General features: G+C 42.3%; 1 protein-coding gene across 3 annotated transcripts in view; it reads right to left on the reverse strand.

Moving 5' to 3' along the window:
- The window catches only part of jupb (junction plakoglobin b), a 127,912-nt gene that overhangs the window by 3,812 nt on the left and 104,096 nt on the right, over positions 1 to 20,004 (reverse strand). For all 3 annotated transcript variants that reach the window (XM_035616138.1, XM_035616137.1, XM_035616135.1), the window contains 7 exons: positions 17,464 to 17,583; positions 15,976 to 16,194; positions 7,759 to 7,911; positions 7,221 to 7,340; positions 5,255 to 5,405; positions 4,322 to 4,443; positions 2,113 to 2,155 (listed from right to left, as the gene is read on the reverse strand). In XM_035616138.1, the coding sequence (XP_035472031.1) occupies positions 2,113 to 2,155; positions 4,322 to 4,443; positions 5,255 to 5,405; positions 7,221 to 7,340; positions 7,759 to 7,911; positions 15,976 to 16,194; positions 17,464 to 17,583 (928 nt within the window). The remainder of the gene's footprint in view (positions 1 to 2,112; positions 2,156 to 4,321; positions 4,444 to 5,254; positions 5,406 to 7,220; positions 7,341 to 7,758; positions 7,912 to 15,975; positions 16,195 to 17,463; positions 17,584 to 20,004) is intronic.

Here is a 20,004-nt window from a genome sequence, read left to right on the forward strand (position 1 = left end):
TTCAACTTTGTTTTCATCAGACACCATTGATGCATGTAGTCTAACTGGCTGCAGTGAACATTGATGAATTAGCTATTAGCACTTCCTGTTTGACGTGTACCAATGGATGTACAGAAAAATGAATGGACACCAGAGATCATCCTGTCCTCAGTTACATGGAATTGTATCAAAGTGTTTCATGTCTATTTCAGTTCATTCAGTATCCTTATCATAACTCTCTTCACCTTTGTAAAAATAAGCATCAAAGTCGTTGACAACAAACATGTTTGTTTTTTCTTTCATTTTCCAGGTATAGGCGTGATAGGTTTGGCAGGACACGTATCCTGAGTGGAGGTTGAATGTATGTACAAAAAGGACTGACGGAGAGATAGACACTGAATGAATTTGATCATTTGGTGCTGATAACTGCCTTCAGAGAGCACCTCCATTACCCCGCTCTGAGTGTGTGTGTGTGTGTGTGTGTGTGTGTGTGTGTGTGTATGTGTGTGTGTGTGTGTGTGTGTGAGAGAGAGAGTAAGTACTACTGTAGTGGATTAAGCGTCTATAAAAATGTCACATGAGATCTGGGCTTTAAACACACACGCTACAGTGCTCTCTCTCTCTCTCTCTCTCTCTCTCTCTCACACACACACACACACACACACACACACAAGGGATGAAGGCTGAAGCAATAATTAAAGATGATGAGATGGAGGGATTTGGATGCACCATGAGGAAAAGCGAGGAGCAGAACGATGAAGTGAGGACGTAGAGAGAGCTCCACTCCTTTTTCTCCTTTGTTCCAACCACATTCTCTCCTTCCCTATCTCCTTTTTCTCCCCCATTTCCTTCATGACCATGTTCTCTTTCCTTCCTCTCCTCTGCTCCTAAAGTCTGGTTGTGAAGTGAGTTTGAAATGTGATTTGCACACTATTTTAAACTTCTTTTAAGTATGATTTAAAAAGCAGTAATACACATTTTTAGATGACTAAAATACATTGTTATTTTCTGTTGTTCCATATTGTGTACGGATGTGTGTGAATGTGTATGTCACAGTTAACCACTGCTCTCTCCAGTATCTCTCTCCCTCTCCCTCTTGTTTGCATTAAATCCCCAGTGCTGGTAACATGACTATCACTCAGATGAAATGTCCTTGACTGATAATTACTAATTGATGTTGATGCATGACGAATCATTTTGAAGTATGTATCTTATTTGTGATGGCCAATCGGAGGAGGGGCTGATCAGGGGACTACACAGAGGTTCCTGAGCAGTCAGTCTGCATCATTTGGTTTGGTTGGACTTGGTTGGCTTGCTGTTTTGGTTAAGTTTAGCTAGTTTTGTTAAGTAAATCCATTTGAATTTATTGAGTCATGCTTGGTCTCTGATGAATGATAACCAACCCAAACGTTTCCACAAAGTGGAGCCAACAAACAAACCCCACTGCTGTGGAGATGACTCGGTCTCCCCCAAGTGGAAACCCATTGTGAGGTCACCCATCGGTTTGTGAACATCTTGGTTTTTTTGGAACCGTCCACTGCGCGTCCACCTACACCTGCAACTGATTGGACAGTACTTTCTGTCAATCACGGTGTATCCATGCTTATGTGCTTCATCTTCTATTTAACTCTAAATGAGACCATCGTTTACTAAACAAACATCATGCTGTATTGAGGAATACTTGAAACTAGAGATTAGACCATAAACTCCAGTTAGAAAAAGAGATTGTATTCTCCACTGTTAGCATCTCTGCACTGGCTTCCTGTAGAATTCAGAGAAGAATTCAACCTGCTCCTCACCTACAAAGCCCTTAATAATCAGGCTCCATCATCTTACAGAGCTCATAGTTTCATATTGTCTCTGTAAACTCAGGACTACTTGTGGTTGAGAGTGTGTACAAGTAGAACAGGAGGCAGAGCCTTCAACCACCAGGCTCCTCTCCTCTTGAACCAGGAGGCAAACCACATCTCTAAAACCTTCCTCTTTGATAAAGAGTATAGTTCGAGCTGAACATCTCTTAGTGATGCTGCTATAGGCCGAGACCACTGGGGGAACTCCCATCATGCATCTCGTGTGTGTCATTGTATTCAAACGGTGCTCTGGGAGTATTTCCCTGTGAGTAAGAGTACTCACCATCAGCGAGGTAAGTAGGCTCCAAAGGAAGTGCAGTATGGGCCTGGAGAGAAATGGACAGAGACGGAGATGAGCAGAATAATGGATTTGCACACTGATATAGTGGAGTTGGAGACACTTGTACACACACACGCACGCACTAAGCACGCATGCGCGCACACACACACACACACACACAGAACCAGTCAAAAAAAAGCATCAATCATTGCTAACAAAAGAAAACGAAAAGTTGATGATAAAGTGAACTTGGAGAAAGTGCTGAATCAAAGCAAAAGAAATTAATAAATGTATCTTATTTAGACCACTTATAAAGAAAGAAAAAGAGAAGTATGTAAAAAGAAGCATTTACATGGAAATACAGGTGGGTGGGTTAGGACATATTGTCAGTGACAATGATTGCCATCTGCAAGGATCTAAATTAGAAATATTGTGACATTTGATAATTCTCATGGGAGCAATGATAACAAAGGGGATGTTTTCTGTGATATAATAGGTTAACTGTTAGAGGAGCCTGACTGCTAGTCTACTTTAGATTATTAGTGTGTTAAGTAGTTGGCTAGGGTGTGTTAAGTAGCAAGTCATCCACTAGCACTAACTGTTATGCCTGCCTACCCGGCCTCCCCACAGAACTGTCATGCCTGCCCAACCCAGCCTCCGGGCCGTCCCCCAGAACTGTCATGCCTGCCTACCCGGCTGCCTACCCAGCCTCCGGGCCGTCCCCAAGAACTGTTATGCCTGCCTGCCTGCCAGGTCCGGGGTGTTCCCCAGAGCTCCTACGCCTGCTGAGCCCCCCCAACAAGACCGCTGTCCAGTTCCCGCCTTTTCTATTTTCGGATCCGTCCTGGCCCCCCCTTCCACCCACCCTGCTCTGTGTATTTTTTTTTTACAGACTCGGGGTAAACAGCAAAAACAGACCGGGGAAGACAACAGGAACCGACCAGGGAAAACCACAGGAACAGATGACTCAAGACAGACTGGGGGAAAAACAACAGAGGATCTGACACAGACAAAGGGAAGCACAGAGACTAAATACACACAAGGTGGGCGGGGCAAATAGAACACAGGTGAGACACATTAGGAACAGGTGCAGACAATCACAGGGGCAGGAGACACAGGAAAAACAAAGTGAACAGACACGAGACAGGGAAACATGAAGTACAAAAAATAATTCAAAATAAAACAGGAAGTACAAAACACGGAATCATGACACCCACGTCATATCCTAAAGCTCACAAGCTCTATTCTCAGAACTATGTGTGCGTCTACAGACAGTTTGATTGACAGCTGCTGACGAGTGATATATTTTAATAGCCTGGGACCCACATGAATTCTGGGAGCTCATTTAAATTTGCTCTGCCACACTTGGTCTGGAGCACCTCGATTGGGAAGTGATTTCCTCACGCAGAAATCTTGCCAGTCCAATCCAAACTGAGTATCTGATAGTGGGCGGTAATCATTTTTTTCTTCCCAATTTTACATCATATTAAATGAACATGTTGATATTCCTCATATTTTCTTTCTGTCATTATATTTTTGCATTTCCTCCATAATGGTATGGAATGAGTGATATCTGCAGATGCTGAAATATGCTGCAGCCTAATAGCTAATAAGTTATGTAGCAAGCTGGTGATAGCAGCAGTGCATGTTTCGCCAGTTTGTTTGGTTGCTTGCTCAACCAAAGAAGGTGCACTGTAAGTAAGTTAAGGTGTGTTCTCACCCAACGTGACGCGCAAGGAGATTACATACAAAGTCAATGCAAGCATCATTAACTTCACTAGTAGTTGTACAGTAGTAGTAGTCGTACACAGTAGTTGACATTTTTGAACTTGAACAAAGTTTTCCTGTGACGCGCTGATGCGAAAGCCAATTAGCTTTGAGATCCTCCTTACACCGTCGCCAGACGTCCCGACCTTGTATCCGAAATGAAGGATAAAACAATTGTGGTCGTGTGTGGGAATCGGAAGCGGTTTGATACGAGCTGCTGCGAGGACTTGGCAGAAAGTGAGCGAGGAAGTTGGACACTAGCTTTGGGGGGATGACGGAGGGTGAGGGACAATGCTCCCCACAAGATTTGAATGTTGTTAGAACAACAGATTTACATTTTTAAACATATAGCCCCACTTTTCCCGTTATTATAGACATAGTATCTCACATCTTCTTAGGATGGTGTTGGAACTACACCTCTACACACGCATTCCCACGGTCTTACCATCTCCCATGCAGAAGGGTCGTGTTTGAAGAGCGAGTGAGTTAGCTCGACTGACACTCTCTTCCTGTAGTCTGAACTCTTGTCCTCTGAAATTCGGAACAGCACTGCTGCAGCATAGGTGGCTGCAATGAGACAATGACGTCACAATCATTTATAAATTCAACTAAAAGCTACCTTTATTTGATGTATTTATTTATTTGTCACTAATTATTTACTAGAAGAAGGCTTGCCAATTTAATCATTAAAAATATACGTTAAGATTTCTCTTCACTCAAACTTATGGGCCAAACCATTATAAAAAGCCTGAGATCACACATTTGGTCCCCCTAGTGCATTGGCTTCAAAGTTTCAGCATTTTCAAATCAACAAAAGATGAAATGCTGTATCTAAGTGCCATCAGGACAAAAGACCAGCAATTGTGAAGTGTAATTATATAGTTGAGGTGTTTTTTCATTATTAAAGATGGTATGGCATTTGGACCATTTGGTGCTTTAAGTTTGCAGTGTTGAAGCCGTTCCAGTTTCCCTCACTTGTTTTTTTAATGATTGAAGTCATTTAAAACAACAGCTTGTTTGGTCTCAGAAAAGAACACAACTTATGTGACATTTGTTGTATCAAGTCTCTTTTTCTACTGAATTAATAACTTAATATATTTTTTAACTACTTTTTTAAACAAAAAATTGTCACCTACTTCAATTCAAAGTAAAAAAAATAATAATAATAATATCAATGATTTTGAACTATTTTTATCTTTATTTGTTTGACTCTATGACATTTTCTGTATTTCCTATTATATTTTCATGTCTTTTCAGGTTGTGGAAGTTGATACCATTTTTTTTTAAAGGAAATCCCTTTGAAAGCTATCTATGGTTACTGTACAAAAATACACAAAATGAAAATGCAGAGGCCGAGTTGACACGTGATGTCCTTTACCTATCCCCTCGTTGCTGGAGTGCAGCAGCTCCATGAGTGGTGCTGACGCTCCCTCTGCGTCGATGAGCTCTGCAGACTGTTTGTCCAGGGCCAGCTCACACAGGACGCCTGCAGACACTCGCTTCACGTTCTCCACATAGGAGTAGAGCAGCTGGACACACACACACATACACACACACACACACACACACAAACATAAACCTGTGATCATAGTATTTGGGATGCCGTTGATTTCTTTCCTGTCACAGAGCTTTGACACCCTCTGTGTTTCAACAAACCAGACCCATTTCTAAACCAGACATTTTCAGAATAGCCAGGCTGATCGACCATTTTGTTGGGTTGGGTTTTCTTTAGATAAATGCACTGCATGCTCAGTCGTGTTTGCATGTTCTCCCAGCTACTGCATAGGTTTCCTCCACACAGATTAGCTAAACTGGAGACTGGAGACCTGATAATTGAGGTCATTGTACTGAACACCTCAGAGAAACATTATCTGATCATATAGTTACCTTGGATGGTATAACCTTTCCTCCAGCTCTACTGTGAGGAACCTTGGAGTTACCTTTGACCAGGACATGTCCTTTGACTCACACATTAAACAAGTCTCTAGGACAGACAGCCTTTTTTCACCTGCGCAATATCAAGAACATTAGAAACATCCAATCTCAAAAGGATGCTGAAAAACTAGTCCATGCATTTGTCACTTCTAGACTGGACTACTGCAATTCATTACTGCTAGGATGCCCCAATAAGTCCGTGAAAAGCCTCCAGTTAATCAAAATGCAGCAGCACTAGTTCTTACAGGAACTAGAAAAAGAGATCATATCATAGTTCCATATTATCCCATTAAATCACTTGTCTCTGTAAACTCAGGACTACTTGTGGTTCCCAGACAGTGTAAAATGGAATGTGAGGCAGAGCCTTCAGCCACCAGGCTCCTCTCCTCTGGAACCAAGGAGGCAGACGACATCTCTAACACCTTCCTCTTTGGTAAAGATTATAGTTTGAGCTGAACCATCTCTTAGTGATGCTGCTATAGACCGAGACTGCTTGGGGAACATCCATACTCAATGAGGCTGCTGTACTGTCAACAAGATAGTCTATTAGTTTTGGAGTAAAGTTTTGATAACTATCCTGCACTGTATCGACAAATGACAGTCGATTAAATAACGATGACATTTTTTCTGATGTCATAGAACTTTTTTTTTCCGACTTCAGTGTAGTTGTTCTTGGCCTCTACCCTTCTTCTCCAGGGGAGATTCTGCTCCCTGTGGAGCACAGTGTTCATCTTGTAGTCAAGCATCTCTATGATCACTGCTGCTGTGGTGTATATCAGCTGTTGGTCTCAGTTATGGTCATAGTAGTACTGTACGTAGTGCTGCATTCACATCTTCTAGCAGACTTCCAGAGGGTACTTTATCATTTACCCCACAGAGGTTCTAGGTATCCAGCTCAGGTAAGCTGCCCTTGTGTTAAGGTTGGGGCTTGTAGGGGCTTGGAACCCGATCTCGGAGTGTGGGGATGATGATGTTGATGATATGTCATAGTGGCTCCCCCTTGCCATAACCTCTTTGTTGTACTCCTCTTAGTTGTGATAGCAGTTTGCGATTGCAAACATTGGAGCACTGAGCTCGTAGTTGTTTCTTTGTTAACCTAGCCACTGGGATTGCTTGTAGAGTAGTATTCATCATTTCCATCCTTGTCCATGAGTGTCTTGTTCCAGTAGCCCCCTTCTCATCAGATTGTCCTGGTTGCCTAACCCCAGACGCAGACCTTGTTGACCCAGGCGACATCCGAGTCTTTGTAACTATTTTTGGTTTCACTCATTTCAGAGGTATGACCCTCCTGTGCCAAAATCAGCAGTGTAACCTGCTGAGCTGTAAACCCACTTATTCCAGGACCTTCTCCACGCACCCTGAGTTTACCACTCCCCGGGTCAAAATGTACAAAGGCCTACTCAGTGTACCTGTACAAACAGTGGTATGGTCTGCATGCTGGCGATCTCTCCTCTGTTGATTGGGTCTCTCGCCAGAATGTGTAGTGCTCCTGTGCAGCCCTCGACAATTTCCTCCATGCGAACACCATCCTGAAAGAGTGACAGGCAGAAAGACAGAGGAAGAATGATGTCAAAGGAGAGAATTAACCAGCTATCTGAATACCACTAATGACACGGCTAGATACAGGATGCTCTATTTTTGACAGCTGATTTCACACAGCTCTCATTTTTCACCCTGTGTGCCAGCATGGCTAGAAGCAGGGGGTTGATTTCTAAATGTTGATGTTGTGATGAATATTGATAACTATTGATACATTAGTAGTGGGCTCTCCAGGACCAAATCCACTGATTAGGTCAGTGGACTCAGTCCCGGTTCAACATTGGGGTTTCAGATCTGTTAGGAGCTTGTACAGTATTTGTTCAGGTGAACAGCAACTCTCTCTCTCTCTGTGTGTGTGTGTGTGTGTGTGTGTGTGTGTGTATGTGTGTGTGTGTGTGTATTCCGGACCTGGTAAGTCTGCTGTGAGGCTGAGGCATGTCTCTGCGTGTCCTGGTGAGCCTTCAGCAGCAGGTTGACCAATCGAGGAATAGCACCTGCCTCCCTTAGCGGCGCCTGATTGGCCGGGCACAGCGCCAGGTTCCGGATCAGACCAACTGTGGCCTGTGGGGAGAAGAATGATCAAAGAGCTTTCTCAACAGGATGTTCCAGGCTGTATGTGGGTCAGCTCTAAAGGCAACATTGCATGTTGTCCTCAAAATGCCAGTTCCTGTTTTGAACACCAGCAAACTGCGCTCATGTTTACCAACTGCTTTAGATCAAAGGGAAGCAAAGGGGGATATTTATTGTAAGAAAATATTTCTGTGGATGGAGAGCTCACTGGCTGCTGAAGAGACATCTGCGCCAAATCCCAGCATATGGACATTCACCAGAGTTCAGTACTGTGTTCTGTGGTTCCCAGAGTCTGTAAAAGTAGAACAGGAGGCAGAGCCTTCAACCACCAGGCTCCTCTCCTCTGGAACCAGGGAGGCAGACCACATCTCTTAAACCTTCCTCTTTGATAAAGATTATAGTTCGAGCTGAACCATCTCTTAGTGATCCTGCTATAGACCTAGACCTGCTGGGGGAACTCCCATCATGCATCTCTCTCTCTCTCGGCCCCCATGTATTTACATTACATGTCACTAACTCTGTTTTCTCTCTATCCTGTATCTCTGCAGGATCAGCAGGATCCAATTCTGTCATTATTAGGGCCTGAGCTCCACTGACAAAGTCAGAGGGAGGACCTACTGTAATGGAGTGAATTATTATTATTCCGCAAATGAATCGCTAATTTGAGCCGCTTTACATGCTCTGACCTGGCCGAAAATTTGCACACACATCAGAACCGGTGATAAATTTGATAAAATTGTAATTATTATCGTCATTATCTACATCATTGCATCTATGTGTCTGTATAATTTCTGTAATTATTAGTATCAGTCTGGTATAGATTAAAGCAACTACTGTACAACTGTTCTCTCTCTCTCTGTCTTCTCTCCCCCCCTTTCCGCCCACCTCTCCTCTCTCCCCCTTTTGCTCCTCTCAGGGCTAGGCTACCTTCATCCTAACTCGGTCACAGCACAACTGAGTCTGGTTCTGTTAGAGACTTCTTCCTGTTTCTTCTCCTCCACAGTCGCCAAGTACTTGCTGAATATCCTTTCTCTGTAATATTGTGAGGTCACTATGTAAAGTGCCTTTAGACAATCAATGTTGTGATTTGGTGCTATACGATTAAAAATTGAAATGATATGTTGATTAAGTGTTGCTGCTGTTACAGAAAAACCTTTCAGCTGAATGTTTTGTCTTGCTTCACCTGCATGATATCTAAACCCTGAGAAACCTGTTTAAACATTGTATTATAAAAATGTTCAAGTGAAGATTTAGCTCAGTTTTGAGCTCCCTATCAGCAGAGACGTGTCACCAGGACTTGCTGTACCATTTGCTTGGTAAATGACGTGCAAATGTGCTAATGTGTTGTGATGATAGAGTGGCAATGCGCACATTCATGTGTTCCTCTTGTTTGCTGATAGCCTGGAAAATTCTCAAATGTGTCTGGGACCGCTCTGTACATTTTTTCGATTTCCAAGAGGCGCTACCAACGTACGCAGGACTAGAGCAGAGAGGAGATGCCTGTGACGATGATTCCACAATTCAGTAGCGAACCGTGGGGTCTGGCACTGGGCAGTTATTCTTTAAAGATGTGAACAGCTCTAACACGCTGCACAACAAGCTCAGACACAGCTCCAATACACCCCCACACACACACACACACTTTCATTGTCTTACCACAAGGTAAAAAGCTCCGACACACAGCGCACAACGGCACCAACACACACACACACACAGACAGGCACATACGCACACACAATCATCGCCAGGAACGCATTGTTGTCATGAAGTCCTAGCCAATGAGCGAGCCAGCTGTAACCTCTTTTCTGCCTAGAGACAACAACAACAACTAAATTTGATTAGATAATTCTATTTTCAAGGTTTTAAGTCAGTAACACTGTCATTTATGAAGCATTTAAAATAAGCCCAAAAATTTGAATTAAAAGATATAATTATTATTGATTGAAATATGTTAAATATGACATTTAAAATGCTGATATGTTGGGCCTTCTCTGAAGACCTAGAAGTCTAACGGTTCCCGCTCCGCTACAATCCCCTCTCCTCTTTTCTCTTCTCCTATCTTTCCTCTCCCATGTTCCTGCCCACCTCTTCTCTATCCCCCATTTTCTCTCTCTCACTCAAACCAGTATTTTTGTAATTTGAAGTATCCGTCTGGTAGAGATTAAAGCAACTGTTATAAAATGGGGAGCTCAAATCAAGCGATCTGATAGCCGTGGTATATTGAGCATATACCACGGCTATGACGTCGAATCAGTTTGCACAGGTCCGTATCCCTCCGTGACTCAAGAAGTGACGACGTGAGTAGTGCTGTGGAGTAGCAGTAGAAGGAAGTTGGGGAAACCTACGAGAGCTTACAGCACACGGTCAGCTTGAATAGCGGCGAACCCAGCTAGCATCTCGTAACCTTCTTACTGAGGAACGCCACAGCCGTGCACTGTGCAGGCAGCCAGGAGGGACTTCTTGTTTGTACTCGTCAAAAAAATGCTTCTTTGACCAAATAAAAAATAATTAATTGTAGTGTGTGTATTACTTTCATTTCGCCATAGTTGTAACCATTTTATAAAAGCAATAGCTCACAGTCCACTATATATGCTCATGATACCACAGTTAAGAGGGTCGCCAGCCCTCTACTTCGTGTCGGGCCGAAAGACTGTGGTATAATACTCCTCTCTGTATTTACATCACGTCACTAACTGTTTGTGTTTTCTCTCTCTCCTAGTGTATCTCTGACTCCAGAGCTGCAAATCCATCATTAATATTAGGTCCCGAGCCACTGACAGAGTCAGAGCGAGGAACCTATTGTAATCGTAGGAATTATTATAATTATTATTATTACTATTAATAATAACAACAACATTATTGCATCTATAAGTGTCTATATTATTTTTGTAATTTTAAGTGTCAGTCTGGTAGAGACTTAAGTGGCGGTTGTACAACTGTCCTCTCTCTCTCTTCTCTCCTACTGTCTCTCCCCCCACCCTCTTCTGCCCACTTCTCCTCTTCCTCATTTCTCTCCTCACCCCAACCGGTCGAGACAGATGACCGCCCACAACTGAGTCTGGTTCTGTCAGAGATTTCTTCCTGTTAAAAGGGAGTTTTTTCTCTCCACAGTCACCAAGTGCTTTGCTCATTGTGGGATTTGTTGGGTTTTCCCTGTAATATTGTAATATTGACCTCACTATGTAAAGTGCGTTGAGACAATGTATGTTGTGATTTAGCACTATACAAATAAAATTGAATTGAACTGAATAATGTTCTTGATATTGCGCGGGTGAAAAAAGGCCTAGAGAGTTGCAAGTCGAAGGACATGGTCCTGGTTAAAAGATAACTCAAAGGTTCCTCACAGTGTTTCTCTGAGGTGTTTAGGGCTGAGCACAATGACCTCAGTTTTGTCTGAATTTAGAAGTAAAAAATTATAAGTCATCCAGGCTTTATGTCTTTAAGACAGTCCTGAACACAAAACAGTCGATTTGTCAGTCGATTTCAATCCCATTTCTTGCATTTCTACATTCATTTAGGGACTATGAAGATACAAAATCCAGGGTGATCATAATCATAAATTCTGCCAGAAATAATAGTACTAAACTATATATAAGAAGAAGCTGTCTTACTTTCTTTATTGTTTAATATATGGGCCGATCGCCAAAACTTGAGAGAATCATTTTATAAAGTGAAAAATGTTCACCATTAAAGTTGAGTGAATAAAAATGAAATTATGTGAAATTTAATTTCCACTGTTAAACAAACTTTTAATAAATAGAAGTGCTGTGCTGCGCAAGTACTAGTCATTCTCACCGATCCGAAGTAGCCCAGGGCGACTGTGTATACGCTCACCAACAACACACGAGTGAAACCAAAGAATAACATTGCATTAGAGGAGCCAGAAGCACCGTTTGACAATTTAGTCCCAAGGAAAGCTGCAATTCGGTGATACGGGAATTTTTCGGGTTGAGGCGATAGAGGTGCAACAAAAGAAGGTATTGTGCAAAGCATTCAGCCGCTATGTCCTGAGGCAACACCACCAACCTGTACCAGCACTTGACACAGCGCCACAGCAGCTACAGGACGAGTGTATGGCCAATTAAAATGATGAACACCACAACAATTCCCATGTTAAAGAGACAGACTGCTAACAGAGAGAGAGCTAAAGTCTACACACCGTCACCGTGTGTTCATTCACTGCTCTCTCCCCTTCTTCTCTTCAACACATTGTGCTCTCTTTCAGTTTGTGTGCGTGTGTGTGTGCGCAATTACGATCGCAAATCAAATCGCAATCACAATATCTGCCAGAAAAATCTGTGAAGTTTGACAGCAATTTAGGAGGTTAGATCGATAAGAACTTCATGCTCTTGTAAACAATTGTGTACTGTAGTTCCTGAAGGAGATTATTTCCTAAGGATATTGCAATGTATCAGATGATTTTCATTCATATTTAACATAATTCTGTCTGTATTATGATTTTCATTTAATTACCCCTATCAAAAATATGTTTTGTGATCCTCAAAGAAATGAAGATAATTTTCAGACATATACATTTTTTATATAAGGGCAGCAGAGAGGCTACTCTGAATGTACTGAATGTAATGTAATGTAAATGTTCTCTCCACTGCTGGAGACATCTTACTAATCTTGCAAGAAATCTGTCTGTCTGTCTGTCACACACTTGTTGTTTACAGTGCAGTGCAGTGCTGAATTTGGACATGGTTATGACCATGATACATTTTTAATAGACAGCTGATCATCGCTCTGGAGCAGAGGTAGCTGGGACTCATCCACGAGAGGGGTTAGGTTTTAGGGAACACTGGTCTCGGCGAGATTTGTTTTTTCCATAAGTGCATGGCAGTGAGCGAGAGCGTCTCTGCTCTCGCAAGTCATCCTTGCAGCACCCCCTGACATTCTGCACCCTAGGCGACGGCTTATGTCGCCTATGCCAAGAACCGTCCTATCCGGAACTCAGGTGAAGACAGAAAATATGATTATCCTGAGCTAATTTACTGAATCAACCAACTCACACTGCTACATTCATCTGCTGCTGGCGTTTCATTTTTATTTTGACATAGTGATGCAACCGCGATACCTGCTTATTAGAAGTTTCTATTGTTCAGTGAACTATTTTTAGAGTGTGCACGTGGCGTTCCTGGACTCAGGCGTGCACGTCCACAGAGGCAGGCTCTCTGTGTCCTGCTCCTCCGTGGCAGAGAAGTGTGTAAGACTGCAACTCTGGTCACTGAAGGATTGCCGCTCAATGTGGAGTACACAACATTCATCCACAAGCTCAAGGAGGTGGAGAGAATTACACCTGTTTCTTTACCACACCGCACATTAAAAATAAACAGTCTCAGTCACTGGAGCAGTGTTGGAGGCAGTGTGGATTCGCAGATGTGTTTTCATGATTGGTTTTAATTAATTAATCATTTTGGGATATGAAATTCCTTATAATGTTAAAGCTTTATACTTCTGTGCTCTATGATGATGGTGTGGTTACTTAAAAAAGACTGGTATATGTGTAAAATATTACTAATGGCATGTAAAAAGGCAATTACAAAGAACTGGTATAAGCTATAAGGTAGATGGACATAGTTCAAGAAATCTATGCAATGGAAAAGATGACATTCTGTCTGCGGTCCAGAGGAGTGATCTTTTACAGAAAATGGGAGAAATGGACTGATTGATGTGACATGATTTGCTCTGGTCAATTGAGGACATTGAACATGATAAATGAAAAGGAGATCCGATGTTCCCCACTTTGTTTTCTTGACTTGTTTGATGGTTCCATAAACTTTTGTTAGCACTTAACAACAATCACCAGGTATCAAAAGTGCTTTACATCAAGAAATAACATAAAATAGAATATATAATAAAAATCAGACAAAAGTACAGACAAAATGTCACAGCACTATGTATCAAAAGACATTCTAAATGAATATGTTTTAGGTCACTGAGTCAGGTTTCTAGAAAGGAGAGCTGCACCATCCAAAGCAGGATGAATGCCGTCTCTCCACATCAGACCAGGAATTCTCCAAAAGGTGCGCCAGGTATCTATGAAGCTCACATTGTTATTTGGACACCACCTTGACAGCCAGCGGTTTAGGGATGACATGCGGCTAGGGGTGGGCAATCTCGCCAAAAGATCATATCACGATCAAAGTGAGCAGTCAAAAAGAGTTGAAAATAACCAATCGACCTTTAACTCGGACGAGCAGAAGTAGAGGGTACTTTCACTTTCACTGAAATGCTTTCCGACTTATGTTACCAACTTTACTTCTAAAATATTTGTTACAATTGTGGCAATGAGCGTTGTCTCCGTCGATTAAGTGAAGTACAACCAGACTTTCGACTGGTTCACTCTCTGTCGCCACACAGAGCAGCCGGTCTGTCTCTGTGTCTCTCCATGCTACATGTCGGGTCGGGCAGTGAGAGTTGGACACGCCCCCTGCAGCGGGCGAGCTCCGAGACACACACATTGGTCTGTTGGTTGTAATGAATGCACGCGCAGTTTTCTGTAATAACAGCAGTCTTTCCCACATACCAGAAACACAATTTAAAAAGAATAAAGGTTAATACATGATCATATGAGAAATTGACACCACACTGGGCAGGGGTCCAGAGAAAACTACAGAGTCCGACATTGTTTTTGCATAAGAACACACAGAATCAATATTCACCTTTGTGACCTCAGATTGTCGTAATCGGATGTCGTTACTTGGCGACGTGAATAATAATTTTACCATATCTACGTTTATCTTTAGCCAGCGGTTTTAAATAGGATTCAATGTCGCCTGCTCTGGCCCCAGGAATACATTTGACTGTGGTCGCTGGTTTCGCTAACTTCATGTTCCTCAATGACCAGGGTTGTTTTCTCACCGGGTGCGTTGCTGAGCGGAGAGAATTTATCAGAAACGTGAAGTGGTTGGTGGTGAACTGTGGGATTCAGTTTAGGACTATGCTCCTTATTGCGGACAGCCACCCTGTCCTCAGGAGCTGCTGGGGGAGCTGAAGGAGCTACACTGGAGCGGCTCGCACCAACTAGCGGGGACTGGCTAACAGTATCAGCTAACAATATACTCTCCATGGTGCAGAGCCGCGCTTCTAAAAGACTGAGCCTCGCCTCCATCGTGGCAAATAAACTACACTTATACGCTACCGCAGCACATCTTTATCAATTAATGGGGCAGTCTCTATCTTTGTTGTTGTTGATGATTTTACTGCTCTGGCTGGGCCGCAAAAACCCGCAACCTGGGGTATGGTAGACCGACGCGCTAACCACTAGGCCAAAACCCCTGAGTCGTAGCACTGCACGCTAGCAGGTCTCTTAACGTGTCGACACGTGATGTTTACAAACTGCAATTGTAGAGTTCGGAGGTGTAATTTTGAGATTTTAATGCTAATTGTACATCTCAGATTAGGCTTTACAATTTTGAAGTCAGATCAATCACTTAAATACTCATTTTAACTAAGTGAGTTTAATTGTTTGTAGTGATAAGCAAAACTTGCTTAAATTTTTATTTAGATTCATGGCCCATTAAGATCTTTTAGTGGCTAGTCGTTAATGATAACACTGTGAACCCTTTGAAATGGTCAGCCAGGGCATACATTGGTATTTTTGCTTACTGTGATTTCAAGACTTCGAGTATCTTAAAATGCTCAATAAACCAAAATAAATGACAGTGACAATTTGAATAAATTTAAGAATGTTTCACACTCGTCTGTCTGTCTGTCTCCCTCCCATGAACAAAGCACGACACTGGCTTTCACCATACCTGTGTTGTTTTGGGAGTGAAGCATGATGAGGGATGTGTTTTATTGGTGTGGTAGGGAACATTGTTTCTGCCTCTTCCTGCCTTTCCAGGTATATGTGTGTTCTTGTGTATATAAAGTCTGTCTCAGTAACCGAAGTACTGTCTTTTGTATGATTGCCTCCCTTCAGTCAAAACCGCTTCATATAAATACTGTCAATACTTTTAACATCCTGGACTTCTCCTGTTCATCAAACACTCTAAATAGATCCAAATGAATCAATTTACACTACGAATACACAGCAGTGACTCCCCTCACCTTTACTACAGGCCAGTAGTGCGGCTGCCCCAACAGCTTGACGACAGCAGGGATACCGTAGTGGAGGCGCACAGCATTCTGGGCCAGCTCTGCATCTTGGTGTCGGGAGGTGAGGTGACGCAGGGCACAGACCGCAGGCTCAGCAACGTCCTCCTTCTCCCCGGCCCGAAGCACAGCATGGATCAGTGCTTCCACACCGCCACATTGAGTCACCAGAGTCTGAAAGATAACAGGCAGAAGAGAATAGAGTCTGCAGGTATGCAATGAAGCTTAATTTATGCCATGGATAACATCAATTAATTTTTTAAAAACATGGAGTAGGGACACAACAACAATTAACAAATGCGTGAGTGTGTGTGTGTGTGTGTGTGTGTGTGTGTGTGTGTGTGTGTGTGTGTGCGTGTGCGTGTGTGTGTGTAGATATTACCTAAGTCACGTTATGGGGCTCTCTCCCTTATGGAGACATAAAGGACAACTGATGTGTGAATGTAAATCATTACCTTTTAAGCTGAAGACATGTATTAAGGTTAAGGTAAGGGCTAGTGTAAAGTAGTAGTTATGGTTAAGTCTCCAGGAAATGAGTGTAAGTCAATATAATGTCCTCTGAAGTGATGGAGATGTGACAATACAGGAATCAGGATCATTAAAAATCATTTAATGTCCTTATGTATTCATGAACACGATTTTCTTTGAGCCCCAGACCAGTGTGGGTTGAACATCACAGTTCAAAAAACAGAAGCCATTTGTGAGTCAACTGTTTATACCGTAGACAATGGTATAGACCAATGGCATAGATAAAGATGGGTGACACAACAACTCCAAAAAGTGAAGCCTAATCATCTTGATCAACCCCTGGTAGCTAACTGCAGTACATGTCATCCCATCCCAACCACTTATATGGAGGAGGTGGGGTTTATAAGTTATTATGATGCTATAAACATTTATCCAATGAACTCCATGGATCAATTGAGTATTTCTGATAAAAAGAACAGGGTTAAATGTCATACATCGACAGCTGAGACTGACTTACGATTGATCAAGTGCGTATTGGTGGGACCTCGATACCGCTTCTCGAGGCCATGATCACAACTACTGTATATAGACTCTGACTCCAAATGACATTAAACGCCCAAGATGGCAGCACCCAAATCCACGATATTTTAGTTTCATTTTTGTACAATGGGAGGAAACAGTGATGTGTCATCCATCATTATATACAGTACTGGTCTCAATACAGGTCTGTACTTCATTCAGACAGCAGGTTGGAAGGACTTTTTAGACACCACAGATTACACATTAACTTAGCTGGGATTGTTGGTGAATATTTTTGGAATAGATAAAAGCAAGTTACGATGACAAGTACTTTTCATGTTATCAGTAGTAGTCCTGTGCTCACAAAGTATTAGTTGTATAACAGATAAAAATAGAATATATTGGCAGTTCAATGCCCATGGTTTCAGAATGACATAACCATCTCATTGTGGTTACCTTGTTGTATGAGTTATTACAGGTCAGGTTGGACAGGATGCCAGTCGCACAGGTCAACATGTTGACATCGTCTGAGCCCAGCTGGGCGACCAGTATCTGCAGCAGACCATCTAACCCCTCCTACAGAGACAGACAACAAGGAGTAGATAGACACAAATCATAGCAGTGCAATTATTGTAACACTCATCAGCTTTATTTTCCAGATGAAATGTTATTCAGTTGTCAAAAGACACAAGATCGCACTGTGCAGAACCTGGAGCAGAACCTTTTTATCAGGTATTGAAGTGGTGCCTTTTAAGATTTTGGGATTTATGAATTTTCTTTTTATCCCTTGTTCCATCGCAAAACTTTTAACTTGGCCAGATTAAGAGTGGGTTATTTTTTAAACCATATGGATTTTTTCAAGAAACTTTACAGCAATGATACTTGATCACTTATTTTCAGCATGCCCTACTGTACATTTCTGATTTTGGTGTGTTTGTGTTTTTTCTTCACTTGAGGAAATATTACAATAATGATGATCTTTCAATTATTGTCGATGCTGGGGGTTGGGGGAATATGTCATCTACTGATGACCATTGTTGTTCTTATAGTGCTGATAATGGTTCTTGACAATAATACAAGTAAGTATTTGAGAACAACACACGCATTTTGTGATTACCCACTGAGAGTATTACTTTCCACACTAACCCAAACTCTGCATCTGGTGAAGATGTGGAGTTGGGGAATGATTGGAAACCTGGACATGATCCCTCAATCATGAAAATGCCACTGGAGTAGGGCCAGGTAGGCCAGTGTTCGGGTGAAAATTAAACTCCTGCTTGCTGATCCCCTTCAAGTATCTTACTGGACAATCACTAAACAAGATATGTAAATTCCTGTAACTAAAGATGTAGAACTGCTGTAAAATATACTTTACAGAAAGATGGATGTCGGATAACGTACTGGACCACACTAGGGAGCGAACAGGTTTCTCCCTGCACCCCACAGATAGATCACAAGCCCTATAAGGGAAAAGCAAAGGTGGTGGTGTGTGCTGATGATCAGCAAGTCTTGGTGCAACCATACAGTTGTAAATATCTCCAAATCCTGGCCTGGAGGAGCTCTTCATCATGACACAACCATTCTGGCTACCAAGGGAATTCTAAACTGTTATCACTACAGCTTCTTACATTTTACTTGAAAAAGTTACATGCTCTAATGTTCAGAAAAGGCATCAGTGTTCTCATACTGCCCATTCCCGCAGCTCCTCTTTTCACCCTCTGTCTAAAAAGCCTGAATTGTTTTAGCCCCGCCTCCCGATAAACTCCAGTCTGCTCTGATTGGCCAGCTGACCAAATCTGTTGTGATTGGTCAACTGATTTCAAAATGTGTAGGAAATGTCACGCTCCTTCACCAGAAAGGTGATTCTCCAGTTGCAGGGGGGGTTACCGCAAAAGAGTCCAACTGTGACATCAGAGTGGGAGAGAAATCTGAACCAGTTGTTCAGAGCCAGGCTGTTTAGCAGCTCACAAAAAAACACAGGGTGGTCTTTTTTCACAATTTGTGGGATGGCAGGCTCCACAGATACACACATGTATGTGCACAACACTGTGTGAACCCATACACTGTTTGGCAAAATCGGATCTGAATGTAGACTGGACCAGACCAGCTCCCTCCCTACTGACTATCTCTCCAGTGCAAGCTGCCCATCCCACTCTCTCTTTACTTTGAACTGACAAAGCAGCCAGCTGATCGAGTCTCTCCTGAATCAGAAAACGGAGAGGAACAGGTGAAGAATCTGGAAGAGAGACAGTGATAATGCAGGGAAAACGTTTCTGAGCTTTTTTCCCTCTTGAAAAAGATATAGCAAAAGTGACCCATGAGATCGCACTTCCACTCTTTATAGTGGAACAAATAGTTCACTACTAGTAGTTTGCCACCCATTGTGTTTACCCAGACAAATGCAAAATAAGGCATATAATAAAAATTGGAATCAGAATAGGAAGTTATGTGCTGTACCTAGGGCTGGGTGATAAAACGATAAAGATAATTATTATTATTGTTATTATTCAATTAGAAATATAAGACACCAGGTTTTCCGCCAAGTTCATTATTGCCACCACTCCTACAGAATTTCATGAAATGTCATGATGTCGCAATTACACAACTCTAAGAGGGCTTTTATTTTGACATGACAAGACCAAGGGGCCAACTCTGAGGCTGAGATATGAAGCCTATGAGGAAGTGCTATATAGACTGCAGTTCACTAAATGCCCGCTTGACGCTGGCTCGTAAATGGAGTCAATCCCCATAGTTTACTTCACAGCAGAATTAAACATGTTTACAGCCTGGTACAAAAAAACTCTTTTGGTCCCAATGGCTAATCCCCTCCTTCATGACAACTGTGGGGGGCGAGGGGGTGAGTTTTTTTCTAACTCGCCCATTTAAATGATATTAAGGTTTAAAATTGTGAATAATTGGGGGCGTTGTCTATTTGATTGACAGCAGTCACCTGGGTGTTGTCCTTGAATTCTGTCACTAGCTGCTAGCCCACTGCTA

Source organism: Scophthalmus maximus, chromosome 17 (assembly GCF_022379125.1).
Source record: "Scophthalmus maximus strain ysfricsl-2021 chromosome 17, ASM2237912v1, whole genome shotgun sequence".
In the NCBI taxonomy this organism is placed as follows: Eukaryota; Metazoa; Chordata; class Actinopteri; order Pleuronectiformes; family Scophthalmidae; genus Scophthalmus; species Scophthalmus maximus.